Raw genomic sequence first — 25,261 nt, 5'->3', positions numbered from 1 at the left:
GTTGTTAGACGTATAATAAGAGTATATAGCCAGTATCATAAACGAGTCATTTTAGAATGACGATTATTTTTACGAGCACGGACGATCATGTCCGTGCTCGTTCAAGCCTATTGTCTGTCAATCTTCAGCGTAATGAGTGTTTACCTCTCTTATTAATAAACACTCTAATGAGGATGTGACCGACACGATGATGGATGATGACCAAGCTCGATCTTTAAAGGTTCATTCTTTGTCCTCGCGACAATGCCGCGTGGATCGTCTCTCGTAAGAATGCTCGCTACATTCTTGAGGATCCTTCATCTGTTTACATTATTATTATACTGTGAGGCAAGCGTCTGTCCGCAGAATTGGAATACCTGTATAGATCCTGATCTTTCTCATTCGTCCAAGAGCTCGGATATTCTTCTCGAAGACATTGAAAGCAGATTGTCCAGCCTCGAGAGAAGACTCAGGGCTGTTGAACAACCAGGTGAGTTTAAAACGCACAAATGGTTTAATAAAATTCCATGAACATGCTATGTCATCGAATCGTTTAATTCTACGTACAATTCGAAAAATTACTTACAATTGACAATGAAATATTCCAATTGTAATTGTTAATCGTCAATTGAATGAGCCTACAGCTGTTAAACTGAATTTTCCTTTTTTTTTTTTTTTTCTTCTTTTCCATATTGTGGTATACTCGTGTTCGAGTACAGTCTGGCAAATCGGTACATCATACGAGGATTGGGAAATTTGTGCCGAAGGACCGTGTAAGTGCGTGCCGGAAACAAAATCTCTTTCCTGTTGGAGATATGGTTTGCTCGATGTACCACCTTCTCAAGTGGTTCCTAATGATATTTTAAAATTGTAAAAAGCTCTGATAAGGAAATATGGTTTGATAACAGTTGAAATGAGTATCAATTTAACGTTTTACGTTTTAGGGACTTGGGTAGTAATCAAATGACGGCGTTGCACAGAGATACTTTCCTGGATATGACGCAACTAAACCAATTGTGAGTGTGTTGGTCGTAAGACGCGATCGATACGTAACCGCAGAACTGGATTAATCAAGTTTTAAGTTTTACAGAGACTTGAGCGGCAACTACATCGAACATCTGCCACTGAATTTGTTTTTTTCCTTACACAGCGCCGTACATCTTAGGATTAGCAAGAACTTTTTGAGAGAACTGCACCAAAATCAATTTGTTAAGGTGCGAAATCTGCGTATTCTGTGAGTTCGTTATGATTATCGACGATATTTTAAAATGCATTTTCAAAAACTATGAGAATTAATAAGAAAAAATGCACGTCAACTATCATAGTTTGTTAAATATTTAAGCTTAAACATTTAAAAACTTTTGACAATATTTAGTCATTCAATTACTTTATAATATAACAATGTTCGAATAATACCAACGTTCGAACGTTCAAACATTTACATTTTTCTTTTACCAGCGACGTATCCTCGAACAGATTGCAAACTTTACCAGAGAGTTTGTTCATAGCTAATAGCGTCCTAGTATTGCTCGACTTTTCTAACAATCTCATATCATATTTACCGAGTGGCACTTTTCACGGATTGAAAACCTTGGAGGAACTTCTTCTTTCGCACAATCGTCTTTCCACCCTTCAAAGTGGTGTTTTTCGTGACCTAGTTAATACAAAGTGCTTGAAACTCGACGACAATCGATTGAAAAAACTACCGGCTGATATCTTTCATCAACAGATCTCTTTGGAGGAATTAAATTTGAGGGGGAATCTATTAACCGAAATACCAGATAATTTGTTTTCCTCGTTGGAACGATTGTTAACGCTCGAGCTATCCAGCAACAGACTGACTCATGTAAATACTTGATCCCTAAAAAGTTTTTTTATCATTCTTTGTTATCTTTCAGTTCGTTGTCTTGTTTTAAGGTGCAGCTGCACTAGCAAGTAATTTATGACATTTCTTGCGAGAGCAACTTGGAGGAGTGTGTACACTTTTACGTAAATTTTGACGCAACTCACTCTCTGTAATAATTTGTGAGAATGATCTTTGAATTTCTTGCTCAATAAGTGTCGATAGTATCTACATTATAAGCTTAGTTCTGTTCAAAATGTCAGCTCAACAGATTAGACATGCTGTTACATCTATGATAGTTATTTTAAAACAAAAAAAAAAAAGGAAAACAGAAAAGTCAAGATGAGAGATTGGATATTAAGAAAATGTGAGCTTGATGTTTATTTTCCCTGCTATTGAATACATTCGAAAAACTGCGTTCTGTTCTTCGCGTTCGTTTTTTCTTCTTCTTTTTTTCTTTTTATTTTTTTTATTCTTTCTTTCTTTTTTTTTTTTTTTTTTTTTATTATTTCGTTCTGTTAATTTTTGCTTTTTATATCCCAAAGTTCGGTAATACCTTCTATACCTACAACTACAACCTAAATACTTCTTTCTTTGCCTAGCACTTTTTCTCCGTCATTCTTGGTCTATGAACTCTCACAAAATACTTTAAAACTCGTTAGAAGTTGGAGATTGCTGTTCGAAATAAAAAAAGTAAGAGTTTGCATTACACATTGTTTCGCTATTGGAAAGCTGTTACGGCAGGTCAGTTTAAATTGCCGACCATTATCTCAAACTTGTTTACACACGCCACGAGAATCGTTCTCACAAAAATGTTGCAAGTTGTATTCAGACTTTTAAAATACCTTTCTCTACGTTCTGATTAAAAAACGTTTTTAACGTTAATAGATTCGTCCATTGGCATTCGATGGATTAGTGGCACTGAAAGAACTGCAGTTGGGACAAAATTATATAAAAACATTGACACCAGGATTATTCGATAGTGCTAATTCCTTGGAAAGGCTGATCTTATACGCCAACAATATAGAGGTCCTATCAAAAAATACGTTTCGTGGATTAAACAATTTAACTTCTCTTTTTCTACATTCCAATCGTTTAAGACTCTTGCATCCAGATTTGTTCAAGGACACTCCGAATCTACGAAAACTGTCAGTAACGTCATTTGATTTTTTATCATAATATTTAGAAAATAGAACATGATTATAAATTAAAGATTAAATGAATATCTTTCTTGTTAGGAACAATAGAAAAGAAATATATTAAGAAAGATTTTATGATATCATGTGCCAAATATTTTAGGAGAATGAAATGAAAGATTCGTATTCCAGTTAAATCGGAAGTTGAATGATTTTTGCTTTTTCTTGTGGAATATCCTGTATATTTTTAATTAATTTGTTTAATCAATTATCTTTAATCAATTATCTTGAAAAAATCGTAAACAAGTATAGATCAGTATAGAAGTTAATAATAGTTAATAATAATGATACTGATCATATAGAATCACAATTTATTAATAATCGTGACGTATCTAATCAATCTTATTAGATGGTCATTTTGACCAGTTGATTTAACAGCTTTAGATTTCGTTTTTGAAAATTTATAAAAGCTAAGATGTACCAAAGAATATTTAGAAATTTATAACAACTACAAGCGAAAATTATAAACCTCATTAAACGTCATGAAATGTTACAAAATATACAAAGAACTATAATTATTTGATGTCTATTATGCATACAAGATAATGATGGACATTTTGAACATTTATTGAATTAAGTAAACTATGATATTATTATTTCTCTTTTATTATAAATTAATTTTAAAGTTTTTGTTTTCAATTAACACCTTTAAAAATGTAATAACTAAATTTATTGTAAAATTGTTTCATATGTATTCTATTTCTTTATGGCCTTTTAAAATAATTAACATTTGAAAGTATATACTGATAATATATGCCATTAAAATACCTAATTAATTAAAAAAAAAATTGTTGAACTTTCGATTTAAATGAATGTCAAGTGTTTTATTCTCTATTCTTATAATATTTAACATATAAAATTATGAAACTATTTAATATATTTATTTTTTATTTTTTCTACCAAACGATATATTCAATTGGCCCTTAATTTATAATCACAATCGGTGTATCAACGAGTCATCATTTTCAGATTACTCGAGGCCAATTATTTATCCTATTTACCAGCAAAGATCTTAGATGGTTTATTGACAATACGACAGCTTCGATTGGAACGGAATCCTTGGCACTGCGATTGTTCGGCTGCTTATCTGGCAACGTGGTTACAAAGGAGATATTTGACGATCACGAATAGTTCCAGCATAGGCGAGATTAACATCGGTGATAATTCGAAATCCTGGGAATTTGGAGCTGGAGTTATATGTAGAGGTCCTGGTGCTATGGGAGGAAAATTGTTATTACGATTAACGTTCCATGAACTTTGCGAGGGTCAATGGGCCTCTATGAAGGGTCTAGTTCCAAGAGTACCGAAAGATTTATTAGGAATTTCTTTATCAAACACACTTGGCAAAGTTGCAGAAGTATAACGATGCATCGTTTTTTCTCATATTATTTTACTTAATAATTTCATGATTCAATTGATTCAAATCAAAATATTAAATATTACTTGATATCTTTTTTCTTGGAATATAAATTATTAATAATAATTTCTAATAAATCAAGAATTATATAATTTTCTATCAAATTTCAATTGTGGTCTATCAAACATTATTCTTCTTTCTTACTTTCCCAGATATTATCAATGTATTTATTAAATATACAAAATTTCAAAGAGAGTATAAATTAAGTTTATCAAAAAATTTATTGATTTTATAATTAATAGAAAAAAATAATTTTCTAACATAAATATTAATCGTTGAGAATATTATTTATATAATTTGCAAGAATAAATTTTAGACATTTATGTTATGTTATGTATTAAGAATGCTTTTTAGAATCTGAAATAATATGACATTATAAAAATTTATAAAAAGTGTCAAATAATTAATTATTTTACAATTAATTTACTGTGATGAATGAACATAGATAAAATATCATTTACTCAAATTTCAGAAATAAATTATAAACATTCAGATATATGAGATGCTCGATATATTTAATAATAAAGAAATAAATTATTAACGTTCATTGCGTATAAATATAGACGTTTATTGCATATAAATATATCTACATATATATGTATGTATAATATATGAGTGTTCTAAAATTGACTACCGTATAGTGTTCATTCGACAATTTTTTTACAATTGCTTTTTTTTCCGTATGAGAACGAGAATTTTTATTCTTAAATTGCCACTGGCATGCTCGCCGAGAGCTTACTATCAAACATAACGTTCAAAACCATGTCCATTTGAGATAAATGATCAGACTGATACTAAATCAATACTATCGATATCAATCTACTAATTACAACGTCGTATCGAATAGTATCTAAGTAACGATATCCGCTTGATACTTCTATAAAAATATCGATTATCCATGCGATACTCGTATGAAAATTTAAATATGAGCCATTTTTTGTCTTTTTCTTTTTTAAATGTCCATTCGTTAAATTTTCAAGGTCACTCTTTATTTATTTATCGATACCAACAGAGGTATCAGATGAATATTGATACTTTCATGAGGTATCAAACGGTTATTGATTTGATGTAAACACTTCTCGATTTAATATCGATTTAAGAAGTATCAGTATCGAAAATTTGATACCAAGTACATAAAATTTCAATATGTATCAATTCTTCCCATTGATTACTTTGGTATTGAATCGATTGAATATCATCAATAGTATCGGTATCGATCCAATCACTATTTGAGATCTGTCTATACACGTCTATGTTCACAATCATGGCAAGATTGATTGATTTAACACTGTTTCTGACCGAACAGTAGGAGATGCCATTGGCGTAGAAGCAGATGATGTACTTGAAACATTATTATACATATCCTCGTCCGCAATACGAACAATCACTTTTCGTATTTCGCTTTTTAATTTAGCTTTATTAAAATCTGATTTAAGGCTTTTCAATTCCAACGCCACGTATTGGCCAAATTTATCAAAATCGTCTGGTTCCTTTAAAAAGAATTTTAAAACCGAACTATAAAGTTTTTCGTCAAAATCGTCTTCGCGTTTACGTTTCCTCGGTAATTGCGTTGGTTCTTTTATTCTATCCTCATTTTTTTCATTGTCCGCACTTGTATCTTCCTCTTCTCTGGTAGTTTTCTCCTCCTAAAAAAAAAGAAATAATAATAATGATGATGATGATGATGATAATAATAATAATAATAATAATAGTAATAATAATAATAATAATAATAATAATAATAATAATAATAATATGTCCACTGGCGGATTAAATTAAAACTTTAAAGGATCTCAGACGTTACAAATTTTCGCGATCTTATTAAAATAAATATAATAATATAATAATATTCCTTTATCGTAACAATTTAATTTGAATAAGTAATATTTTTTAGATTTGAAAAAAAAAAGATAAAAGATTGACATTATCCAATATAAAATAAAATTATAATATATATATACTGTATTAAAAAATATAATGTGTGTGTGTATATATATATATATTTTTTAATTTCCAACGATTATTAAAACATTTTAAAGCTTTTTATCAACTGGTATTGTTTACTTTTTATCATTGACGATAAAAATGTCGCAATATTAGCTTCAACAAATGGTGAGTTTTACAACTATAAAGAAATTTGTTATCGAAGAATTGAGCTATGATTGATACAAAGTATAAATTTACTTATATTGATATTGGATGCAATGGAAGAATATCTGCTTGAAGAGGATCTTTTGAAAATTGTTCATTAAGCAATGGAGTCGAACAAATACACTTTCATAATTCTGAATAAGATAATGCGTTATTGTTTTGTGGCTGATGACATATTTGCGATAAAATCATATATTTTGAAATTTGATCCATTTCACATCAAATCGTATTTTTTTTAACTTAAATGAATTGTCTAGAATACATCCACTGACGGATTAAACCTTTAAGGGACCTAAGGCATTAGAAATTTTTTGGGATTTCATTAAAATAAATCTTTTCATAAAACAGTTCGTGTAAACGATGAAATGAGTGAGAAATATATCGGCAAAAATCGATTATAATGACAAATATAGAAATAAAAAGTATATAGCGATCTCGTCAGATATTAAATTATATTTATTATAGATAATATAAACTTATATTGTTGTATATGGGTTCATGTTTTAGGAGGGACGTCACCTGCGTATAAATCCGCCGTATAATGAACAAATTCTTTCGGTATAAATGCCAACAAATTTTGAATTTTAAGAAAATCAATAAACCTCGCAGGCATAGTAGTAATTAATGTTTTTCTAGAGATTTGTAAGTTATAGAATTTTTTATCACGTAAACATTATTTAAATGCAGAACTAATTGATACTTAAAGCGAATGCTATGAATTAACATGAGATAGTTGGCGAATCGAAAATGTTTTTGAAAATGCATTTTTTTTTTTTTTTTTTTCATTGAATCGCGGGATATCAAATTGTAAAAATTGTAAAAATTTCTCAAAAAAATGTACGAGATGAATTCAAAAAGTTTTTCATTCATTATTCATATTTCATGATTATATAGATATATATAATTAGTATTTGTACAAAATAAGTGACATAATATTATATATATATATATATATATATATATATATATATTACTTACTATAGTCATTGATGACTGTGTACATGTCGCCTGAGTCGCATCTTTCGAAAATATTGGAATTAAAAATTTTAAAGAAGCAAAATACGGCCAGTTCGAACCATTCATCTTATCGATCCCATTCCCGCTTTTCTTCTTACTAGTTTTTTTTAATTCTTGTGACATCTGTAATTTGAATAATTAAATAATATATTTATTTAATTTCATGCAGACTTTATATTATACCTTACCTGATTCCGTAAATTGTGAATTTTTCGTTGTACCTCTTCTACTGAACATTGAAAATGTGTGCTGATTTGCCGTAGGGTCTTGTTTTTTTTTTCTTTGTTTTTATAATCCAAATCCTTCGTGTTCCACAATATTGTATTTACCTCGTACATAGTTATTAATTTAAATGTCTCATCTTTCCTCCATTCTTTTCTTGCAGTCATTGTTTCGTTGTTACTCTCGCGATAGCTACTCTCAGAATACGAAACTGATTCGTATTTCCGAGAGAGTTCTTTACAACGCAATAGCTCTCAGAATATTAAACCAGTGTTTCTCAACCTACGGAACGCGTTAGATTTTTAATCAGTCGCGTAAATGATAATTGTTACCTTGCGTCGAAGCAAGCTGATTTATATAAAAAATCTTTTTTAATTTTTTTAGGATATTATCGCGAGTAAATAGCTGATTTCTAAATATTCCGAAAGTAACAGCTGTATCTTTAAAAAAAATATACGGTCATCTGAATTTATCGTATTCTTAAAAATTTATATTACAAACATTTATAAGTCTTGGTATTGTTATTAAAAAATGTGTCGAGTCGCACGATAACAAAAGTTGAGAAACGCTGAGTTTGCTCTCGGATAGTAACTCTCAAACGTAACGTCCAATAATAAGAAATACTCTCGAGAGCAACTAGAGATAATTTTACTCTCAAGTGGACGCATGCATACCTTCCTCCAGGCAATAGAGGAAAATAAAGGAGATCGTTCGACTGGTACAGTACGCTAACATTATTTCACTCACTGGGTACAGTGCACTGATCTTATTATTGAAGATACAATAGTACTAGTTATCACATCAGATGGCACGAGATGGACCATCGTTTCAGCGCGAAACTTGAAATAGTAATGAATATATTAATTACATAAATAAATAAAGAAAAAGTTCACAATGTAATTATTCAATTATTTATGTACTTTTTTTATTACCCTTTTTTCTTATATCATTCATATATTATTTCTGAGAGTCCAAAGAATTTTGTGAATACCCATATACTCAATATTTTTATTTAGAAATTATATAAATGATATTCTTGTTGAATATAAATGAATCTAATCTTGATGCAACTCTGATCAATTTTTAAATAATTAATTATAATACTCTTTTTATTAATCATTGATACTTGTTTACAAGTTAATGCAACTCTGATAATAATTATAAAATTTATAATCACAAAGAACTTTTCATGAATTTTTAAAATATCATTTCAGTCTAAAGATCTTACAGGTTGAGAGAAAGATCCTATTACTGTTTTAACTGGTTCTAGATGGATAAATTGGTTTGGCTTTGATGTCAGTCAATTTGAAATATTATACATGTAAAAGAAACAAGTTGTTGAAGAACAGATGTGGGGAAAATAGACATAAGTCCATTGAACTTAAATTAGAAGGAACTACATAATTATAAATAAAAACTAGTTAAAAATAAATAATTAAATTAACATAATAAAGAGCTAGAAAAAAATATAAAAATAAAAAAGAGATTAAAAAAGCTAGAAAATGAAAGAAGAATATATGTATATATATGTGCACAAAAATTGAAGCAAGCTTGAATTCATTTTTATTGTGCTTTAGCAATCATCCAAGAAAATTGCACTCACAAAACCTGTAAACACTGTCAGATTCAATGCTGTTTTCATTAGATAGCCCTTTTTATTTGTTTCATTAATGAAATCATACAGGAGATCTATGACATAAAAACATTATTTAGAAAAACAAAATTTAAAATTCATAAAATTTTAAAACATTGTTGATAATGCATAGTATTGATGGTAGTATTATTATCTATAAATTTTTATTTTTTTTTTATCTTGAGAGCAGATTTTAACTGTGACAATACATTATCATGGACAAACTTTTTGGTAATCTGTTATATAAAATGGAAAATTAACAATGTGTTTTATAATGTAAATCAATGTATGATAATATTATTAAATACAATATAAGTAAATATCATGTGATACAATATAGAGTTTTCTGACTATCTATGTATATTGAATGTTTATTGAATGTACGATGAATAAAAATTTCTACCTTCAGGAATAAGAATATCTTCTCAATGTCTTATCAATAAAATTAAACAGGGAAGCTGTTATATAATAATGTTGTTTTAATAATAGGTAATAAATAAATAGGTAATATTAAGTTTATAAAATCAATGTGACTATGTAACAAGATTTAATATGGTTTTGTTAGACTTCAAATTTCTTTACCTGAACGAATAAATTTGTTAAAATGCTTTAATAATATTCTATTCTGCAAGAACTTTTTACGAATCTGTAACATGAAATATCATAGTAATTATATAATTTTGAATGTAAATACAAACATTTAGTTTAATAAAATATAAATTAATATCATTTTATTTGTTTCCTGCCATGAAACGTCCGCTAGATGGCATATGAATGGAATTATGGAATTTTATATAAAACTAATTGTTTTAATAGTTCATTTGTAACGATGATATAATAAAGATATATATCTATATAGATATATACATGGATAAGAAAAATATAACAAAGAAATACAGATATCATAAGACAAAACAGATATTAGTTTAAGCAGGAAGAAAGGATTAGGAAAATAGATTAGAACATTGTCCAGTAGAAGCGCTCGAGTGCTGTTCTTTCGCTAGTCGTCATTTCCTGTATGATGTTGCCTCTACTTTACCGATGTTGGCGTGTTCGTCAGAGTTTAAAATAATTTAATGTTTCTTTTCAGCAATAGATGGTAATGTATATACAAATTATGAATGACTAACACAGAAAGATGTGTCAAAGTAGGTTATGTGCCAAAGTATATAAATCTTGTCTTAATTTAATTCCATTTACATTTTACTAATAGTAGATATAAATATATTAATTGCTTCCAAAGGACATCCAATAAAGGTAGCTATATATTGATATAAGCGATATAACAATAATTCCTAACATTGTTAAAATTAATTTTAAAATATATCATCAGAATAATGCCATTGTGTAAAGATGCATTCTATTAATTTAATATAAAATTCAATAATGAAGATTTTAAATAACAAGGAAAAAACTATGCAAGGAAACAAGGAAACTGTGAATCTTCTCGATCTTTTATCAGAAACAGAATCAGATATACCAGATTTAGTCCTGACACCAAGAAAAAAGAAAGTTAAACGGTAAGAATAAATATCAATAATAATATTCGATATGATACAACTGTTGTTAATAAAAATATTTATTTAAATTACTGCTTTAGCCAATTGTTATCATTTATTATTATGATATCATTTGTGTTATAGAAGATATAGGCAAGGAAGTACTGTTAAAATTAAAGACAGTGACATATGCGGTTGCAATAAATCAGACATAAGAGTCATATCATTATGGGTAGTAGCCCTATTGATAATATTTTGGTTGATAGCTTTATCCTGGGTAGCTGCAATTTTCTATGGAGAAATCGAAAGAATGGACACATCTATAAAATTGGGTAAGTAACGTTAAAATATATCCGAACAACGTTTTAATCCATTAATACTTTGGATTCAAATATACATATTTATAGCATGTTCAATAGAAATTAATATGTAAATATGAATTATTAATAATCGAATAAAATATTCTGGAACTAATTGTAACGATTTGAGTAATGAATGATTTTTATGAATTATATAAAAAATCCATAAATGTTTAAATATATTTCTATTATTGTTTTTATAATATGTGTATGTACTTTAATATTAATATTAATATTAATTTTATATAATATTAGCACCGTTATTATTAGTTATTCGATATTAAAAGTTTCGGTGTGTCAGTAGTACGAATACAGTTTTTATCGTACGAAGCAACCCCTAGCGGTAGGAGTAGAGTTGTTCCTCACGTACGGCAACCCCTTCTTTCGTCAGTCGATATCAGCGACGACGAGTGGCGGGCGAGTCTCGTACTTGCGTATGCGCGCGCGTGTATGTGTGTATGTGTGTGTCGATAGTGTGGCCTCTACGGAAATCGTTCGTCCATTTGGCACAACGACGTTTATTTTCTCCTTTTAAATTATAACGCGGCCTAAATTTATTTTCCAAATCGACTATATACGTGCTTATTTATACGTTTGTGCTTAAATAATAAGTCAAGACTGACCAACTGTCATGGAATAAAAAAAGATAATTTTTATCGTGTGAAATATTCGCAAAACGTGTAACAGTTTACGATCGATCATTACGAGAGAGATATGTACTACATATAATCGTGTCCGTTCAACATGAAATTTAATTTCTTAATTTTATAAACGATCCGTCGGGACGAAGGATATTGAATCTAGATTTTTGAAAGACTTAATCACAAATTATTACACGACCAATCGATCTCATTGTGTCAATTTCGAATGATTTCACAACGTTAAGAGGGTAGGCGGTAGTGGGAGAAATAAGGATAGCATAAAAAAAAAAGAGAGAAAAAGACAAGGAGAAAGGGAGAAGAAAGAAAGAGAATTATAACGTTTACGGGCTTTATGGACTATTATACGTATTGTTTTCGTTTTTCCCCAACTTTTGCACAGAATATACAAGTTCGAATCGATGAGAATAAGACTTTTATAATTCATTTCCAACGTGGTTGAAGTTTCGACGCGACTTGAAAAATAACTCGAAACGGTTACCGTTTATGTCACGACGATATCACCGTCGATTCAAATGATGTTAAGGTCGAATGGGTTTTTTTAATCGAAGAAGAACGTGTGTCCGTGTGTCGAAAGTGTTTCGCGATAGATAACGGCGCCAGTCATTGGTTTAACGTACACTTTGAAGACAACTTCCTCGATAAAAAAAACGCTTAATATGACAAACATTCTTCGGTCGTGAAAGCGCAAAACCAACTTATGTCAAATTCGTAAGTCATAACAATTGCCGACGTATTTAAAACAGCAAAACGAAACGAAACGAAACGAAACGAACGACTGATTAATGAAATAAAATGATACATTATGTCAAATTGGTCATTGATTTATTGAATGATTAAGAAAAAACAAATCGTAAAGTTTTAACGTTTCGTTAATGTTTTATGAAAACATTTCGTTAAGCTTTGAATAAAAACGTATTTTATAAGTGCCTTGCTCGAATAAAATAAATTATGGACCACATACAATTGAGATATATTGATATGTAATTTAAAAAAAAAACAAAAAGACAGAGAACACATTGAAGGTAGAAATTTACGATAACGTTATTATCTGAACGAGATAACGATGTACATATGTATTTAAAAGAAATATATACATACATACATATATACACACACACACACACACACACCAACGTGGATTGTCCCTTATAATCCGACGATAGTTTCTATTCTCGCAACAAAGTATCCAATTAAAATTAAACATTGAAACAGTAATTTAAATATGTTTCTTGACAACGAAAACAAAAAAAAAACAGAAAGAAAAAAAATAAACAATAATATTATTTCGCTTACTAAATCGTCACCTCATTCTCTTACGGTCTTTGATTACTTGATATTCGTTATCATTCGTCACAGACGGAAAACAATCTGGCCTGGTTTCGCGATAGAGACGAAAGCAAGCAGTAAACTGTCTCGACGAAAACTTCGAGCAAGTTCACTCGCGCACGCACGCACGCACGCACATAACCAACCAAACTCAAGTACACACACACACACATCAGACATCACACACAGTAGGTTGTAACATAGTCACGTGTATTTGATTTAAAAACGGCAGAACGTACTTCGGCGAGACGTACTTGATTTTCCTATATATGTGTATGTATAACAAGTTTTACACACACACACACACAAGTACATAATATATACAGAATGAGTCAGCATTTATTACCGTCTGAAATAAATTTTTATTGATGATTAAAAAAAAAAAAAGAAAAAGAACAAAGGAATAAATAAATAAAAACAAAAGAAAAGTGACCTATAATTTCTTCAGCTAGCCAATAAAAAAGTCAATAAGCGTGTCTATATAATTTTTCGTTTAAAAATTTTTAAGCCACTGAACAAAAGAGTTATTTCAAGTTTGACAGTAATTATTGACTCACCCTGTACAAAACGTACACACAAACAAACACACATATAGAGAAATCGTGTATAATAGCAGAGCATCTATACGTGTCCTCAAGATACGCGCTCGCGCGTTCTCCTACAAGGCGCGCTTACCTGCTGTTATTGTTAGCCACCAATTTGATGATAAGAGCTTCTCAGTAGTATCGCGACAATGTTCGGTTGTAAATGCATCGTCTTTTAATCGCTCCGTATCACTCGTCCGTTGATTATAGCCTCTTGGTTAACTTCGTCGAGACCATTTGCATCTCGTTTTAAGTGTTATTTCGCTTTAAAGAGCGATAACAAATGCATTGACGACAGAAAAGTTCTAATTTTACTAACTCCATTGAAGAAATATAATATATTTTTATTTCTTCTTTTTCGTTTTCCCGTTATTGTTCCTCGTAATAAACATATTCTACTTATTAAAAAATTTATAAACAACTCGAATTACACTACTATCGTACTTTATATTGGGTGTGAGTCATTATTATTTCAGCTCGCATCGCAATAGTGTCTCATTTCTCGTTTTCACGTTTATATTCTTCATATATGTGCAGAAATTAATGTGAGAAAGTATATTCATAGACTTATGTTAATTTCTATCGATAACATTAATATGTAACGCAATATACGGGAATACGAAGAAGACATGTTCAATAATTTAAAGTGATATCTTTTCTCGAGTATAAATGAAGCTAACAATAAGGTTTGATAATTTCTTTAAATTTCGATAAATTGGCTCTTACAATTTCATGTTTTATTCGTTATAATTTTTCTTGCATAATTTTTTTCAAATTCGTGCAACTATAATAGTGCTCATTGTTATATGCTTACAAAAGAAAAAAAAAAAATACGTGTAGATAAATTATAGACGTTTATGTATGAAACAAAAGAAACTGATATGCATACGTATGTTAAATTAAATAAAATAATAGGTAAGATCTTCGAACGAACAAACATGTCTTTCCTTGGATTATTCGAACTATCATCACGAAACTTCATTATTAAACATGAAGAAGTATCGCGATGAAATAAACATCAGACATTTTTTAGACGCAATGAACCAGACACCATGAACGTTTAGCGTTAAACACTAAAAGTCAATGATTATAATATAACGTATTAAATTACAACCACCTCGAAATATACCTCGGCATAAGAATAATAAGTATATGTAAATCAAGGAGACGAAGGAGGAGGTTTTACTTGAGATGGACTCGGTAGCGGTTACGGTTCCGCTTCGTCAACCAACGAAGAAAATGAAGAAACGTAAGGAATTAGATGCTCTTGCACCTCCACATGCTGTTTCGAGAAGAACTTCCGGCAAACGTAGTTCTCAGGTATGAGTTTATCTTAAAGCAAAGTTTTTATATAGAATTATTTTTATATCAATTGTTGTCTTTTTTAACAATGACTATTTGACGATAATTTATTTTGCAGGAGTTATTGACGGATAGCAGTGACGAACGTTCAGAATATTGGAACACATCGACAAGAAGTAGTCGCAAATGCAGAGGAAGAAGGAGCCAAGCTTGTCCGGGATTTCTTAAAGCTTGTAGTGCCTTTTTGGCGTGCGCTTCTGTGTTAGCTACTGCTAGCTTAATATGGCTTTTTATTGATGTTCGTCAACAACTCAGCGCCTTAAGAACGGAATTGGATCAAGGTATTGCTGTGAAGGACTTGAAAAATCACGTAGTCATGTATCTTGAAAATCTACGATAATAAAAATATCGATTTTTCTTTTTTTCTCCTTTTTATATATATATATATATATATAGGATTTTTGTAAATTAGTTACAATTAATTCCAGAATGAAATTATATGTCGCAACTATGTTTATCCGTTGTAAAAATTTTGGAGAAATAATTTCACCTTGTCATCATTTATGTCAAACAACCACTCGATTCAAGCTGTAACAATTGTAACAGCGTTTCTCTATTACATATTTGACAATGGCTTAGTTAATTTTTTATGAGGTCCTCTTATGTTTATTATATTACAGTAATTGCTGGTAACGAGGGTGTTCCTGATGCTTTGCAAAAATGTCATTCCATGTCGAGGGATCTGCAAAATAATCAAACTGTTATTTTCTCTCATCTATCAGATCTTAGATTTCAAATAAGTAATGTTACGATTCAGGTAAATATCTCATATCTTATTACTTATGCTCATTAATTATAATTATGTTGTATTTGATATGTCTAATAAGAGTTCATTGCAGTTAGTAAACATACAACATGGATTGCATCAAGTTCAAGAATGGGTGCACGCTGCTCCGGAACTTGCCAATGTTCCTAAAGATTTAAAAGCACTTTCAACGACTGTTGTTTCATTGGGCAGTCAAATAAGAGATTTGGATTCAACTGTAACAACATTAAAAGAAACTAATACGCGCATACAAAACATTCAAACTACTATGTTACAAAATATTACCAACATACAGGTAAGTTTATTAAATTCAAAAGTATATAGATTTTCAAAAATTTAATTGTTTTCTCATTTTATTTTTATAGCACACTGTTTCTGAATTAATTAATATAACGCAAAAACCTCAAATTTTAACTACCAATGAAACCAAATTGAAAACCGAAGAATTAAATGCCGCAATATTGCGTGTAACAAATAACTTGACACATGTTAATGAAACTCTTTCAAGAACTCTTCAATGGACTAGTGAAGATCAGAAAAAAGATCATGTAAATTTACAATGAACTACAGCTATTGAATTAAAAAGAATTATTTATTCATTATTGTATTTGTTAATAATATCGCATTATTCCAGAAAATATTGAATTCCCTCTTGGATACGACCCAAAATGTTAGTACAAAGGTTATATCTTTGCAAGGAGAATATGCAAAAATATCTGAACAAATAACTACATTACCATCATTAACGGAACAGGTAAATTATCTTTTTAATAAGATGAACAATTATTATTGTCATTACAATATTATCAGCTATCATTGATCTACTTAAATATTAATGTTGTAGGTGAAACAAATATACGCAGCCAGCATGGAATTAAATGATAAACTAAAACGTTTGGAACAATCTTATATTGCTGTAAAAAATTCAACTACTGCTATGCTAAATACAATAACGGAAATAAGAAATGAAAAGAGAATTATTAACGATCAAGATACAAGAGAAATGCCCATTGAAGGTATATTATAAAAACATTATTAAAGAGATTTTATGATAAATTATAAATTATTTATATTTTCTAGGAAGTCAAAATGTTCAGAGGATAAGCGCAAACACTTAAACATAAGATAGATATAGGTAGAGTATAAATATTTCCAAAATTGTGATTTTCAAAAATAGCTCCTGCACGTATGATAAACAGTCTGTAGGCAACATAAAAGAGATGTGTAATTGTAAATATTAATAAAATAGGAAGGTTTATGAAACTATCTATTTAGCAGGAATTACGTATTTAAACTCTGGGTTATGTATGTCGTCAAAGAAAAGGATGTTATATTGAAGTATGTAATGAATATTACATATTATTAAATGAATGTTCTGCAAGTATTTCATGACCTGGAGGAAACTATCTATACCAAGCAATAATTTGTACAATTATAATATTGATATTCTGATACATTGAAAGTATATACATTTGGAAATACTTACAAAGTACAAAATCTACAAGTTCATCATCCACTTTATCTACACTTTAGTTATAAATTTCTATTAACATAACATTTATTAGATATCATAAATCGAGTCGTATATCTATTAGATGCATGATTTCTTCAATTTACTTCAAAATTCTTTGTTTAAATTATTACTTCAAAATTACACTTATGTAATTCCTTTATTTACTACAATGAAATGTTTGTTCTGCACGATAATATATTTAGAATAGAATTGTTTATAACTCTATAAACAGGCACAATGAGTGCTATTTTTTACGACAATCTATACAAAACATGGTCAGATAAAATTAATCAAAACTACGCACATTATAACATGCGCAGTATTATACCTAATTCGTCCAAAGTATAATTAAAGTCTTACATATTGTATATCAAGACTTTACTGCAGTACATAAAACCTTCAATTTCATCACCTTTATCACACATTTCTACTAAGTAGTTTGTATTGATACGTATCATAAATAATTTTTATCTAAAGATTGTTATTTTTTCGTTAAAATTTTGATTACACTAATAGTCAAAGAGAATAAGAAGATCAAAACACAATTATAATTCCAAGTACTTCTGATGCTGGATAAGCGACAAAAATACAAAAAAGAACAATATTCAATTGGCTATTACGATATGAATCAAGACGTTAAATTCCACTATTTGTACATTTGTAAATTATTGAATAATCATTTAATTATTCGAAATAATGTACGACAAATTTCTAGTGTGTGACCTTGATATAAAATGAGTGTGCATAACAAAACGACGCATTGGTAGGATATACTTATGTTGAAAAAGGGTTAATAAAAACTTGAACATAAAGTAACAATATTTTCACTCTCATATTCATTTCAATTTCACGATTTCTTTAATTTCTTTTTTGAACTTAGTATTACATTTTATACAATTATTAATAATTTACGTACCATTTTATATTGAAAACTTCACTATCGTATCCGTAAAAATCAAGAAAATTACATTAAAATAAACATTAGGAATTTGAGACAAAAAATGGCGCGCAAAAGATAGAAGGGGAATATGATGACGAAAATGAATGCGTAAATCGAAGTGAAAGATAGAGAAAGACAGAGAGAAAGAAGAGTAGCAAGATAAGGGTATCTGACACGCGCAAGAGCGAGAAACGTTAGGATAGGTGTCGTTATGTTTGACGTCTATCTAGCAATTGGCCACGTGCTCCAATAGCGGCACTGATTAAAATGGCGCGTGTTCGTTTTTTAATTTGTAGAATTTTTTTTATCTTTAACCGTAACCTCATCAGAATAGAAACGATATAGATTTCAATTTATCAGTATTTCAGTATAACAAAAAACTTTAATATAATGACATAAAAATATATAATCTAATTAGAATACTCGCGTGTTTTTTATAACGAAGGCAAAAACTAGATTGTTTCTTTCCTTTGTCGTTACTTGGTGGTCCATTCGATCAGCCAATCAGTGACGTGTGTGCGAACGATGGTGGCGTCTCTAACGGAATATTGGGACAAGTCCGTTACAGTCTGCGCCAGGGCTCGTACCGCGCTCGTCAAGAGGAAAAATCAAAACAATGAACATGGCGGAGCCGAGCAACGAGGCTGCCTCCTCGAGCAGCGTTTCAGAGCAGGCCGCGTCGGTTGCACCGATGCGAGACGAGCTTGAAAAGGTCGAGGATTTCCTCGAGCCCGACAAGAAGCGTCGTAAGCAGGTGCGCGGCGATGGGAAAACCGAGCAGAAGTTGGAGCACCGATTGGGCGGCATCCTCTGCTGCGCAGTTTGTCTTGATCTGCCCAGGGCGGCCGTCTATCAGGTAAGTTTACGGTGCTCCTATCTTAAAAAAAGAAGAAAGAAAAGCTTTTTATATTGATTACGATTGATCATATGCAATTTGAGATTTTATCGTTCGAGCGAGATTTCCCGATCGTGATTCGGTTCTTCCACCCACGTTTTAAATAACATGGAATGTCTGGGCATTGTCCTTGCGCGCGACATTTCTTCCTTCTGCATATATATGTATGTGTATATGCTACACATGTACGTATATAAACGAATGTGCGTCATATTATGTATGTGTGTGTATATATATATTACGACGTAGTTTATTTCCTTCGATTTCCAGCTCACTGCCATTAGATAATTTTCCATTTTTCTATTTGAACTTCAAACGAATGTTTTCCTTTCTTCGATATTGACTTATTACGGTCATTCACCTACAATAGCTGCTTTCGACGCGTTTGCTAATTCGATTATAATTAGAGTCAGCGGATAATTAGCGACATTATGTGAGTTGGTGGTGGTCCCATGGTAGTCAATGACTTCTATCATGGCTGAAAATATATATATATATTTTTTATATCCATTTTAAGCGAAAATTAACGGCGATATTTTATCGTAATATTATCATTGATAATAAAATATTTTATCATCGACGTAGTCTCTTATGTGTTATATATATTTTTTTCCTATTTTTTTTAACAAGAATACGAAACAAATTCTCTTTCTCTCCTATTTCATTTTTCTTTATGTTCGTATCGTCTATGTATGATCAAATTAAATGAATAAATTATGTGAAAAAGAAAACAAAAGAATTATTAAAATTTTTTTTCTGTTTTTTTTTTTTTAATTTTTCTATTTTTTATTTTTTTATTTTTTTTATATCGACACTACCATAACGTGCTATAAAAATAAATAACTTTTGAGCATAGATTACTTGCACTCTCTGGATATATAAAAATAGGTATTTGCAATTGTTAATATTATTAAATATTTGACATTTTCTTTTGATTTATTTAATGTGAAATGTAAATTAGGTAATATACTATCTTCGCATATATATGTAATCTTGCATATTATTGGTATATTATTTTTTTTTACTAATCACTGGAAATATACATTATAAACTAAAGGTAAGAAAAAAAGTTTCGCAGGTAGGTAAACTTGTAATGCATTTCAGAAAAAACCTAATTGATAATATGTAATTTATAGACTGAAAAAATAGTAATTACCATGCTATTAATTTGACAAAAATATAATACAATTCATTTCTTAAAACTCTTTCAATTAATAATATTTTAAATATTAATCGATCAAATAGATTATGGAGAAACTTTAATAAAATAGTAAAAGCATGGTTAAAAGACGATTGTATTTTACTTTTCCAACTATATAAATCTTAATATACATAAAGGTCACGAGAAAAATAACATCTTTCAATTTCTACAAATTTTCTTTCTACAGCTTTAGATAATTATTGTAGGATATTAAAGTAGAAAATATATTGTTTTTAAACGTGATCAAATATATATATATATATATATGTATGTAGATATTACATACACATTAATTTACTTTAATTATAAATTAATATTTATCACATTCGTATGTAATATATATTGATTTATAATTGAAAATATATCAATAATGTTTTAAGAAGTACTTAAAAAATGTCTTAATGGTACAAAGAATCTTATCACTTCCTATTTAATAATTAATATGTATATATATCCATGCATGTACATATAGTACTTAACTTTGAAGAATCCTGATAACCAAATGTTCACAGTCAATTGTTATTGATCCAAATTTCTAGAGTTGCGTAATTTTTCTCTACCTTTTCCTTAAATTCTTTTGTTGTGTGAGAACACTTTTATTCAAAAAGATATGTATCTTGTATTTGGAAATATATTACCCGATGTTATTACATACATATAATTTGGCTAATTGCCTACCTTTGTTAGCAATACTGAAGAGTATAACGAGCACATGAATAGTATTTATTGTACATTTTGTAGACTAATGCAGCATAGTTTTAATTAACAAAGGTGACATAAATTAAACTTTTGTACATCCTTGTTTATAAATTTTTATATAGTTGCCTACACATCAATTTTCTTTAGATAGAATCATATTAGAAATCAAATAGTTATTTTGTGTCTTCTTTAACCTCTTGAAAGAGTAATGGTTAGGTAGGAAAATTGTAAGAGTCTATTAAATTGTTAGATCCATATAATCTTTTAGTACGTAATATTATATCTGTTTTATATCGTCCATATATTTATTGTAAAAAGTTATGAAGAACAAAGTCCAATATTATTTATCCGATAGTTATTATAAATAAATGTGGGAATTGCAATACCAACCAGTTATAAAAACGGCGAGAGCGTGAGAGTGCGAGAGAGAAAGCGAATTCTTGGAAAATCTGTACATCATGTATAGTTGAAGAGTATAAAAAAAATAAATGTTTTAAAGGTTATTAGTTAGTTATTTCACATAAAATATCCCTTTTCTCTGTTCCCATGCATCATTATCCTTTTTTCTTCCCATCTGTTGTCATTGCTGGCAGCATTAGAAATAGTATCATTGGCGATATCTATGTCAATGTCTATAAGAAAATTTATGAATGAATACGTAAATTATTAATAGTATCCATATGATTTTGTGTTTCAGGTTATAAAACATCAAAATCATGGTAATATACATGACTGTAGTCTTATTTTATTTTGACTCATTATTATTATTAATAAATATGTACTATGTTTCTATTGATGAGAGAAGTATAGTATCAGCAGAATAAAAAAGTATATCATAGGCTAATGATATTTCTTTATGTAAAATCAAACGAGTCTATTGAAGCCTTAGATACATTTGACACATTTAAACTGCTAATACATACTTCGTAGATACATGACACTTCCTTGCATTTGATTGAAAATTATTGATGTATCTAAAAAAGATCATATACAAAGTACATTAAGATGTATATATTAATGCTTGTTACAATGATGTTCACAGTGTACTAATGGACACTTGATGTGTGCTGGTTGCTTCACTCATGTCCTCGCAGATGCCAGGCTACGAGATGAATTGGCTACCTGTCCTAACTGCAGAATTGAAATCAGCAAAACGTCTGCATCTCGGAATTTGGCAGTTGAAAAAGCAGTATCTGAATTGCCGGCAGAATGTCAATATTGTGCCAAGGAATTCCCACGGAATTCCTTGGAACGTCATGAAGAAACGATGTGCGAAGAAAGGTAACAAAAACAAATGATAAGTAATAATTAGAGAATACTTATTTATTGTTATTTTATTATAGATAATAATTATTGTCTTTGATATAGGATATCAAGTTGCAAATACAGTAGGATTGGTTGCCCATGGCGAGGTCCAAACCATGAAGGACCAGAACACGAAGCACATTGCGTTCATCCTCATCGCACTGGAGCAGATGTTATGGAAGCTTTACGCGACATTGACGCTCGTACTTTAGAAGAACGTAGGCTCTATGACAATGTCTTTGATCTTTTGTCCTACGAAAAAATCACTTTCAATGGTCTGTATATGTCGTTCGTTGATGTTTTCACTCACTTTTCCCCATTTTATTATTTATTTTGAAAAAGTTATATAATTTTATATTTTTCATCTAGCAATATTTACTATGTTTTAATAATTTAATATTTTTTTTAGATCTCCCCACTGTGAATAATCAAGTACCCTATTGTTCATTTTTGTTACTCTCATTGCTTGTATTACAGGGTATCTATAAAATTTAAAAATCTAAAGAATTTAATTATTTCTAGATTTACAAATGAAGCCGTACCGTACCGATGAATTTGTTCATAAATTGTTTTATGAAACATCTCGTTTCACGGCATTCAATAATCAATGGGTCGTGAAAGCGAGGATCAACAATAGTCAACGCGATCCTACTCAAAGTTCTGAACGTGATATAACTTACCAGGTATATATCAATTATCAGTAGTTGTAAAATCTACGAATTTCACAATGAGAAAACAGTTCTAAATACCATTAATTTGTTTCATAGTTAATTCTGAAAACGAAAACAACATATCCTCTACCCCTGCACTATTTGATATTGAAAGGACCTTTTGGTGATATGAAAGTACAACCAAGAATCCATAGATTTGAATTCACAGAACAAGACAACGAAAGTCCATATTTGCCTATACCATTACCAGATACAGCAGAGTGCAATAGACTTCTTGCTGCAAAAGCAATTAGTTTCAGGTGAGCCACTTTGTAGAACTGATTATGATGCCGAATTAATTCATTAAAACATCTACAGGTCTCTATGAAATACTTTTAAGAGAGAGTTTTTATTATTTTAGGTTAATAATGTTCCTGGCATCTAAATAAGAATATATTTGTTATCGTAATCTTACGACAACAGAATGCGATAACTCAATTTCTTAAATATAATTATAATGAAAATGTAGATCACAAAAAGTTAGAACCATTTATAGTAACAATGATGATAAAGCTTATAATATGATTATAAAAAAAGATGCTAATAACATTATAGCAAGCAAAAGTATATAATTGAGAAAAGTAAGTTATTAATTAAAATATAATGTAAGGCAATACATAGCAGGTATTTGAAGATACAAACGATCTAAGAGAATAATTTTCTTAGGTGTTTTCTCCCTGCTGTCTTTAATCATGTGTGTTTGTAAATTCTAAAAGTAAAAAAAAGCTATCGTTGCAAAATCATGTAGAATCTTGTTAATCTATTGAATTATATTCGTAATTTTAAAAACACATTTCTAAAGTTAGTTTATTTAGAATTATAGTGGATGTCACAATGAGTTTATTATCACCTTAACTCACGATTAGTAAACAAAACTTAATATATAGATTCACTTATTTATATACTAAGTGTTGTTGATGTAAAATCTTATATTATTGTAATAGTATACATTTAAATAAATTTATTATAATGATAAAGAAATTGTAAACTATGTGCATATTAATGTACCTGTTCGTAACAGGAAAAAAGAAGTTCGTGTTAGATCGTTATAGTTGCGTTTTGAATTGACGACTAGCACGAATTCGATTGTCAAAGGAAATAAATATTTCATAACGAAGTTAAATAATTATTAATGATATAGATATTGAGATGTTAGATCATAAAAAAAGAATTTCTTCAATTAAGAGTTAGTAAGTGTATTCTAGGAAACTATATACTAATTCGTATACTAACTCGTAATACTATCGATGAAAAAAAAGAGAAAAAGAAAGAAAAACGAAGTATCGAATCTTTTATATCTCGTAAATGTATATAATTGTTTCAAAAGATTAATAAGAGTATTTTTAATCGGTTTTAAGCGTTATGGCGATTAAAGAAACGAATCTAACAATACGATCGAGTTGATCATGACCAAATTTTTTTCAAATTGTGTTGCAACACCTACGTACGTAAAAATAAACAAAATATTTGTTTTCGTTATATCTAAACACGCGAGTTAAAAACATACAATCAATTGCAAAACTTAACTCATTTCTGTATAAATGGAACGAAATTTGTTTTTTTAATATACGCGCCAAGTGTATCCTGGTTGGACGAATCTGTATCGTACGATTTTATTTACATGCCAGTAACTGAATTGTCCGAGGTACGTCATGAAAGTTTGTTATATATAAGAAGCCGCTATTAGCTTCTAGCTAGTTTAGTAACAGCGAACGTCCTCGGTCTCTAGGTGTTTAGATATCATCGGATCGACCAAAAGTTCTCGCGTGAGTGCATTATAACGACTTCAATCGTTCAGTTCACATTCGTCGATCGGTTCACTTTACCTTTTTCAAGATAGATATAACGCGTAGTAAATAAGTCGGATTATAATTATTGACAATTCGATGTTGAGTGTGTATTGAAAAGTGGTAACGTGTGCAACGTGATTCTACAATAATAAAAGCAATATCGAAAATTGAAATACATTGTCAGTTCTCTGT

General features: G+C 29.6%; 4 protein-coding genes and 1 long non-coding RNA gene across 10 annotated transcripts; 3 read left to right on the top strand and 2 right to left on the bottom strand.

The window, feature by feature from the left end:
* Nucleotides 1-73: 73 nt before the first annotated feature.
* LOC122635393 (carboxypeptidase N subunit 2-like) lies at nt 74-4,565 on the top strand. 3 transcript variants are annotated; one of them, XM_043825568.1, is made up of 7 exons: nt 74-469; nt 699-849; nt 924-995; nt 1,070-1,193; nt 1,709-1,825; nt 2,711-2,970; nt 3,988-4,565. In XM_043825568.1, the coding sequence occupies exons 1-7, from the start codon at nt 244-246 to the stop codon at nt 4,379-4,381; spliced, it is 1,344 nt and encodes a 447-aa protein (XP_043681503.1). In that variant the 5' UTR covers nt 74-243; the 3' UTR covers nt 4,382-4,565. The 3 variants fall into 3 exon arrangements, with proteins under 3 accessions (XP_043681503.1, XP_043681502.1, XP_043681505.1); XM_043825567.1 differs by having other exon boundaries at nt 1,070-1,213; nt 1,438-1,825; XM_043825570.1 differs by lacking the exon at nt 1,709-1,825.
* A 424-nt stretch (nt 4,566-4,989) lies between these two features.
* On the bottom strand, nt 4,990-8,820 carry LOC122635603. Its single transcript, XM_043825986.1, has 4 exons — nt 8,817-8,820; nt 7,792-8,078; nt 7,565-7,726; nt 4,990-6,081 (listed from the first exon to the last, which is right to left on the bottom strand). Exons 1-4 carry the CDS (start codon nt 8,818-8,820, stop codon nt 5,698-5,700), a joined length of 837 nt encoding a protein of 278 aa, XP_043681921.1. The 3' UTR covers nt 4,990-5,697.
* A 506-nt stretch (nt 8,821-9,326) lies between these two features.
* Nucleotides 9,327-18,881, bottom strand: LOC122635452. Its single transcript, XR_006328670.1, has 5 exons — nt 18,446-18,881; nt 15,741-15,932; nt 10,041-15,581; nt 9,862-9,916; nt 9,327-9,514 (listed from the first exon to the last, which is right to left on the bottom strand). It is a non-coding gene; the product is annotated as an uncharacterized LOC122635452 (long non-coding RNA).
* LOC122635446 lies at nt 10,845-18,350 on the top strand. Of its 4 annotated transcripts, XM_043825677.1 has the most exons (9): nt 15,073-15,208; nt 15,309-15,531; nt 15,871-16,007; nt 16,090-16,311; nt 16,382-16,564; nt 16,651-16,770; nt 16,861-17,032; nt 17,097-17,151; nt 17,295-18,350. In XM_043825677.1, exons 1-8 carry the CDS (start codon nt 15,080-15,082, stop codon nt 17,132-17,134), a joined length of 1,224 nt encoding a protein of 407 aa, XP_043681612.1. In that variant the 5' UTR covers nt 15,073-15,079; the 3' UTR covers nt 17,135-17,151; nt 17,295-18,350. The 4 variants fall into 4 exon arrangements, with proteins under 4 accessions (XP_043681614.1, XP_043681613.1, XP_043681612.1 ...); XM_043825679.1 differs by lacking the exons at nt 15,073-15,208; nt 15,309-15,531 and adding exons at nt 10,845-10,978; nt 11,105-11,289 and having other exon boundaries at nt 17,097-17,903; XM_043825678.1 differs by lacking the exons at nt 15,073-15,208; nt 15,309-15,531 and adding exons at nt 10,845-10,978; nt 11,102-11,289 and having other exon boundaries at nt 17,097-17,903.
* Nucleotides 18,882-19,005: 124 nt separating the features above from the next.
* LOC122635449 (cysteine and histidine-rich protein 1 homolog) lies at nt 19,006-25,242 on the top strand. Its single transcript, XM_043825683.1, has 6 exons — nt 19,006-19,325; nt 22,307-22,545; nt 22,633-22,844; nt 23,092-23,252; nt 23,337-23,539; nt 23,641-25,242. Exons 1-6 carry the CDS (start codon nt 19,086-19,088, stop codon nt 23,666-23,668), a joined length of 1,083 nt encoding a protein of 360 aa, XP_043681618.1. The 5' UTR covers nt 19,006-19,085; the 3' UTR covers nt 23,669-25,242.
* The last annotated feature ends 19 nt before the right edge of the window (nt 25,243-25,261 follow it).

This window comes from Vespula pensylvanica, chromosome 18, assembly GCF_014466175.1.
Source record: "Vespula pensylvanica isolate Volc-1 chromosome 18, ASM1446617v1, whole genome shotgun sequence".
In the NCBI taxonomy this organism is placed as follows: domain Eukaryota; kingdom Metazoa; phylum Arthropoda; class Insecta; order Hymenoptera; family Vespidae; genus Vespula; species Vespula pensylvanica.
The sequence above is the reverse complement of the archived record's forward strand: the minus strand, read 5'-3'. Positions and strand labels throughout refer to the sequence as shown.